This window comes from Priapulus caudatus, unplaced genomic scaffold (assembly GCF_000485595.1).
Source record: "Priapulus caudatus unplaced genomic scaffold, Priapulus_caudatus-5.0.1 Scaffold228, whole genome shotgun sequence".
Taxonomy (NCBI): domain Eukaryota; kingdom Metazoa; phylum Priapulida; class Priapulimorpha; order Priapulimorphida; family Priapulidae; genus Priapulus; species Priapulus caudatus.
Genome location: NW_014577289.1, coordinates 158,576 through 165,654, shown reverse-complemented (window position 1 = coordinate 165,654; position 7,079 = coordinate 158,576). Strand labels below are relative to the sequence as shown.

The window sequence follows — 7,079 nt, the reverse complement described above, 5'->3', positions numbered from 1 at the left end:
ATAGATAGATAAAGATAGATAGATAGAAGATAGACAGATAGATATACATTATACACACATATAAAGCAGCATGCAGCCTTACCGGACATGACAGAGGAGGAGGGCATGTGAAAGGGAGAGAGAGGAGTGCGGCTTGGGGAGCGGGCCAGCATCTCCTCCCGTCGCCGCAAGGCATCGCACGACGCCTCAGCCTCCAGCAGTTTCGCACGCAGTTCCTCGATCTCCATGATGTAGTTCTGGATCATTGAAGCCATTTCATCTGTCTCCCCATCTAATTATAGCAAGAGAGAGAAAGAGAGCAAAATTATTATTATTATTATTATTATCATCATCATCATCATCATCATCATCATCATCATCATCACCATCACCATCATTATTATCATCATCATTATCATTATTATTATTATTGCTATTACCACAACCACTACTTCTAGCAGCATCAGTAGTAGAAGTAATAGTACTGCTATTACTGACACTACAGCACTACCGCTACTAATGCTGCCACAGCCATTTAACATATTGCTACACAGCCATATGCAGCCAAGCCTAGGTGACCATGAAGATACAAGATAACACAACTTGTTTTATGTCTTTATATGTCTTTTTGATTCTAGTGACACCGCTTAAGGTTCTGTGCAAACCGCTTTGTTCTTGCAACAGTATTAAAGGGCAGTGTGCCTAGATAGGAATGTAGAACGGGTTGTGACATGTGAGTACACAAACGCACCCTCGTGATTGATCCAGCCGCCTATTGTGCGGTCGGACAGTAGCATGGCATTGCGCTGCGTCAGTGCAGACACCGTCTCCTGCACGGCCTTGATGCGCACGCGCAATCCGTTGTTCTCTGCCTGCATCATGGTGTTCTCGTTGAACATATCGTTGACATGTTCCAGCCCTTCGCTGTCCACCTGTCGCTTACCCTGAGAGTTTGAAACGAAGGCGTGTTACGAACAGTAAACGTACGAACAGCGTTCGTGCCAGTGTTACTGCGCACATGCTAGCAGAAGAGCTCACAAACACAACCCATCAATTATGCTTGTGACAACACATATCCAGTCATGTAGATTGCAGCAGCTTCTGCAGAATACCCCTTATATCATATCAGTAGACCACCCCCAGGCCTTCCTGCAGCCATACTGCACCCATACATCGATCACACGCTATCTCATTTCCTTATACATATGGATACATTATTTATTTTTTTATTTTTATTATTATTATTATTATTATGCTTGGAGTTATGGTCGCACACACTATCTCCTACTTGACTAGATGACATGATCAACTACCAGTCATACTCAGTTTACTACAGGTATACTCCACCGGCTGTGCTCACTCACTGTCTCCTACTGAACAAGATGACATGATTGACTACAGCGTAGTGCTCCACCGATTGCGCTGACTCACCGTCTTGTACTCCATCATTATCATTATTACTATCATCATCATTAATACTATGATTATTATTATTATTATTATTATGCTGGTAGTTGTGGTCGCACTCACCGTCTTGTATTCCATCAGCTCGTTCTGCAGCGCGATGATCTCTACGCGTAACGCAGCGATCTGCTTGCTCGTCTTGTCCTGGTTCACGACGACCTTGTTCTTGATATTGCGCGCGCGGTTCGCGTACTTCAGCGTGTTCAGCGTCTCCATGAAATCGCGGTCGCACGGCGCGATGCAGGCGATCATCAGCGTGCGGCTGCGAAGCAGACGAAAAAGCGTTTGCGTCACGTGGCGCCACCTCGTGGAGGATTTTAGAAACTGTTACATTGAAGTTTTTTGGGCGAGCACGCCTGTATTATTATTGCGGCCACTCCTAATGCAGTATTTATCCTGCATGTGGGTGCCTTAGTCGTGACCAGCTGGGTTTTTGGTATATTTGATCCCACGGTGATTAGATTTCAATAAAGGTTACATATCTTTATTATTCTATGAAAATTGTTAGTAACATACTTATAGTTATAGTAAAAAGAGCACATAAACTATGTTAAAATACTAAAACGCTAGAACAATCATTATAACAGTTGATGTGCTACTGGTTGTTATTATTTTGCTGCAGTTACAAATCCGATTTAATTCCTAATATTGCATACAAATTTAATCCCTAAATTAAAAATCTACTGGTTATAAGACCAAAAAACCTGTTGTCTACATTTACAGCAACCCTCTAGCCATACAGTATTTAATGCCATATAGATGGCCTGCATACCTGTTTCCACCCAGAGAGTCCTGCAACAGCCGCGTCAGCTTCGAGTCTCTGTAAGGCACATGCGTTGCTTTCTTGGCTTTGTCACCCAAGGCTGATATCACGTTGCCCAGGGCGAGCTGGTAACAAGGAAACAGTACTCACTGCACTGTGCTACACATATGCTCTCACCAAGTGCACAGAATAAAATCTAATAAATCACAACAGTTTTATTAATGTTACAATTTCAAGCCAGCCTATATTCTCCTCATAATTTAGTGTCATACACTCGTGCAGGGGTTCTTAACCTGCTTCAGGGGGTCCGTGAACCCCATTGTGCTTATGTGCATTTTTCTGGGGAGGGGTCCATAGCTTTCACCAGATTCTCAAAGGGGTCTATGATTCAAAAAAGGTTAAGAACCACTGCACTAGTGGATGGCATTAAGCATATATATTCTCATCATAATTTAGTGCCATACACTAGTGGTTCCACGTTATTTTCTACGCAGTGGCTACGTGTCCGGTCATCCATTACAGAGCTCAGCACAGATTCCCAAATCCACGTCACGATTAGGCCACGCCCCCTCTCAAATCGTTAATTTTACTGGATTTACAATTGCTTCAAAAGTTACAAAAACATATTTTTTTGATAAAATACCTAAGGTTAGTAAAATACCTTAAGGTAGATAAAATACCTTAAGGTTAGTAATATTATGGTAAAAACTTATTGTTTATTGTTTTTACTGAAAAAAATATAGTTGGGTTCGCATAAGAAATATATGACCGGACGAGTAGCCTGGGAACTGCGTGTCCGGGTAGCCACAGCCTATTTTCTATTGTCGTGTACTACGGTATACACTCACCAGACCACAGTTGATGGAGATGCCCTCCTTGGCTCGGTCGCCGGTCGCTCCGGTGCGCTTTAGCCGCTCTGAACCAGCCAGATCGACAAAGTGGAACTTGGCAGACAGGGCCTCAAACTCTGGTAGTTGTCCGGACTCCATCGTCGTGTCTTCGTCAGCATCGGTGTCCTGCAAACACACAAAACATAAACGATAATGTCTGCTATAATATTATGCTGGCGTGAAATTGGGATTGAAGATCGAGGCAGGGCATCTGGTGCGATTTGAGGTCAAACGTACACAACACGTAAACGATGTCTGTTATAATATTATCAGGAGTGTATAATATAGTCTATATTATACGCTCCTGACATTATGCTAGTGTGAAACTGGAATTGAGAATCGAGGCAAAGCATTTGCTGCGATTTTGGACCTACAGGTGAAACATTACTGCCATTCAAAGGTCATGCCATATGGTTCCTATTGTGGTGAGCATCAGTTAAATGAACCGAGAGGTCCACGAGGCATAAGCACTGTACTTACTCTCTGTCTGTACCTCCTGCGAACAAGCTGCGTGAAACAAGCCGATAAAAAGGATTTCACGTTTGGACAATACATCTTACTGACTAGTGTCATTCCACTCAAAATTATTAGAATATGTATCAGACGTGCACAGACACAGTCACATGCGCACATAAATGCACACGCACGCACGCACGCATGCACGCAACATGCACGCGCGCACGCACGCGCGCACGCACGCACGCACGCACGCACGCACGCACGCACGCACGCACAAACAAACGTATGCCGCTGGGTCATACATACTGTTTATTTCTACACACACATACCTGGTTCTTGCAAACTCTTTGTTGTTTTATGTGAAGAGTGAAGATGGCATGGGATCGCGATGACATGTTGTTCATCTGTGTGGAGGCCGTTGTTCGTGACAATGCACCCTGTTTCAGTGCATCCAATGTCTGTGCGGCAGAGAGAGAGAACCATCAGTGAACATAATATGAACAGTAACACAGCCGCAAGCTACTAAGCTCTTCAAATCATTGGTCTGAAATAAATGATTGCAATGAATCAAAAGGAATCGGCAACAGCCATTCCTTACTATGCCATCGAAACAATACCTTAATGTAATTACAGAAAACATGGTATGATTTGACAAATAAAATATCGACCGCGCCATGAACACATTATTTTCTCGAGTGCAAATATTGTGGTAACCACAGATGAACGTTGTGTATTTAGTTATTGCACAGCTTCATTCATGAACTGACATTGTAAGACTCATGAAGCCATAGACATTTTCATACTATCATGAACCAGTTGGAATTAGTCATATGCAGCTCAAATGCAAATAGATTGGTTTAACATGTCAATAAAATATTTAATTCACGAAATACTTCTACTGCATTACTGCTGGTTAAACTGCAGTTCTCGGTTTATATGCAAGTACAGAATGATTGCAGAATTATGAAGCAACATTGTGTCTATAAATATACACGATAGGACCATATCTTGCATCGTAACTTTGATGACTTTGGGTTTTTGATGAACACAAAATTAAAGATACTACTTACGTCATTTTCAGATGTGACCAGCCGTGAAGTGACCCCAGCGACGTAAATGCCCCCGGCCGGGTCCTCGTGAATCTTAATCTTGGATAATTTATTCTGTCAGAACAATGAAGTATTTGTTAGATACATGTGCGCACGTACTAAAACCTAAAAAGATCACAGTAAAATGGGCATTCAGTTTCGTTAAAATAGAAAGACTATATGTAACAGAATCGATGTTGACATTTTGAAATTCAAAATAGCTATAGTATTATACATGATGTGGACGAAATCAAGTTATCTATGTGGATTACTGTCCAATAGACAGCAATGGTGGCAGATGTCTTTATAGATTTATGAGAGTATGTACATCTGCAGAGGTTACATGTAAAAACACATGCACATTGAAAATCTTAGGTGAACTTAAATAATTAAATAACCCAGGCACAAGTGAGTTTAAAAAAACACCCGTGCAAAAATGATTTGAGCACGATAGATGACTAAGAGTTCATCAACCAAAATTACATTAATTAATCAGCTTATTCAATTTCATACACAGAACACGTAAATTAGTTGCAAATGTTTTCACACTACATCCAAGGCATTCCCAAACCAATACTACCCCCTAGTAAAATACCATAACAAAAAAACGAAAAATAAAAACGCATCGGCACGCGAACAACCAGCGTACGGTACATAACAACAGCCGAGGCAGCAGTGTATGACAAACATTTTCTTCGGAATGAACTTCTGAGCAAACGCATGCACCCAGAGCCATGCACACATCAAAAATCAATCGCTCACAACGCGCGCGTGCACTGTGACGCAGGATAGGGAGCCGATGCCCCATCGCACTGGACACTCACTCACTCACTCGTGCTGTGAGTCACCAGCTTGAATCACCCGGCAACAGCCGATGCTAGAACAGATATGCTGGACGGGCATCGACGCCGCGCTCGCTAGGGAAATCGGTGCGTGCATGTGCATGCGAGCGTGCGTGCGTGTGCGAGAAAGGTGTGCAAATGTTTGCGTCCGTACGTGCTATAGGTTGGTGTGTGTGTGTGTGTGTGCGTGCGTGCGTGCGTGTGCGTGCGAGGTGTGTGCGCGTATGCGTGTGTGCGCGCGTTTACGTGCGTGTGAGGTGCGTGCGCGTATGCGTGCGTGCGCGCGGAGACGGGGAAGTGGGAATGGCGTATATGTGCGTGTGTGGTTATATGAGCAATGGCAACATTGCCGTATCATAAACGCAGAGTTTGGATTTGAAAGAGTCGGCAATCGATTATTACACTGATATGCCACTAATAAAGCCGGCACTAAAATTCTGGTATATTTTAGTAGGGCATAGCCTAAGGCTTGAATTCGAACGAATTTAATGGCTGAGATGGCAATACAGCACTTCTACAGCACCCAGGCTGCAACCGCAGAACAAATCCTCATACCCTAAAAGCAAGACTTAAGAGTTTACCAGGGGGAAAACATCAGTAGTAGGGCCCGTCTCTAACCCTCACTCCATGCAGCTGCATAACCTCAGCCTCGACCAGCTCATTTTTTCACGCTCTCATTCTCACTCGTATCACTCATACACACACGCGCGCACACGCAGACGCACGCGAACACGCACGCAGGCGTGCACGCAGGCACGCTCGCACGCACACACGACCGCACAGACATACACGTGCGCGCGCGCACACATACGCGCGCTCTCTCACTCTCTCTCTCTCTCTCTCTCTCTCTCTCTCTGTGTGTCTCTCGCCCTTTCCCCTGCTCCACCCCTCCTTGTCTCCATCTCTTCCCCCCTTCTCCTCCGCCTCCCTTCTCTCTGACCTCTATTGGCAATTTAAAATGTACAACAAAATGAAAATTGGTCCAACATAGCTGAATAATTGCACTACTGGTAGGTCACGGGTAATTACCAATAACGATATCAATAATATAGCACTTGTGCATTATGTAGGTTGGTTTGAAAAAAATCCCACACAAGACGTTGTGGGGTTTCTTGTATCTGTCAAAAGCAGCTCGGGTAGGCGAGTGTGAGTTTGGTGAGAAACACCTACTATATATATATATATATATATATATATATATGACAACATAATCATTTATAGCTGGATCGCACGGAGCACTTTAAAAGTCAGAACTACCTATTATTAAACTATGCCACCAATAAAGAGGGTGATGATAAGAGATAATAAAGGGTAACATTTAGTAGAACATAGCCTAAAGCGGTATACGAATAGATTTAATGGCCCATTGTTCAATGCGGAACAGTTCTAACCACCGAAGAAAAATCCGTCATTAAAGTAACCCCACTACGTCTCTCTCTCTCTCTCTCTCTCTCTCTCTCTCTCTCTCTCTCTCTCTCTCTCTCTCCCTTTCTCACTCTCTGTCTCATTCACCCACCCCCTCTCTCTCTCTCTCTCTCTCTCTCTCTCTCTCTCTCTCTCTCTCTCTCTCTCTCTCTCTCTCTCTCTCTCTCTC

General features: G+C 43.6%; 1 protein-coding gene across 3 annotated transcripts in view; it reads right to left on the bottom strand.

Annotated features, from left to right (window-relative positions):
* LOC106807667 (kinesin-like protein KIF21A) overlaps positions 1–7,079 on the bottom strand; it is a 63,013-nt gene that overhangs the window by 17,788 nt on the left and 38,146 nt on the right. For all 3 annotated transcript variants that reach the window (XM_014810081.1, XM_014810080.1, XM_014810082.1), the window contains exons 6-12: positions 4,626–4,718; positions 3,885–4,013; positions 3,055–3,222; positions 2,216–2,331; positions 1,510–1,705; positions 731–923; positions 83–271 (exon numbers count right to left, since the gene is read on the bottom strand). In XM_014810081.1, coding sequence (XP_014665567.1) covers positions 83–271; positions 731–923; positions 1,510–1,705; positions 2,216–2,331; positions 3,055–3,222; positions 3,885–4,013; positions 4,626–4,718 — 1,084 coding nt within the window. The remainder of the gene's footprint in view (positions 1–82; positions 272–730; positions 924–1,509; positions 1,706–2,215; positions 2,332–3,054; positions 3,223–3,884; positions 4,014–4,625; positions 4,719–7,079) is intronic.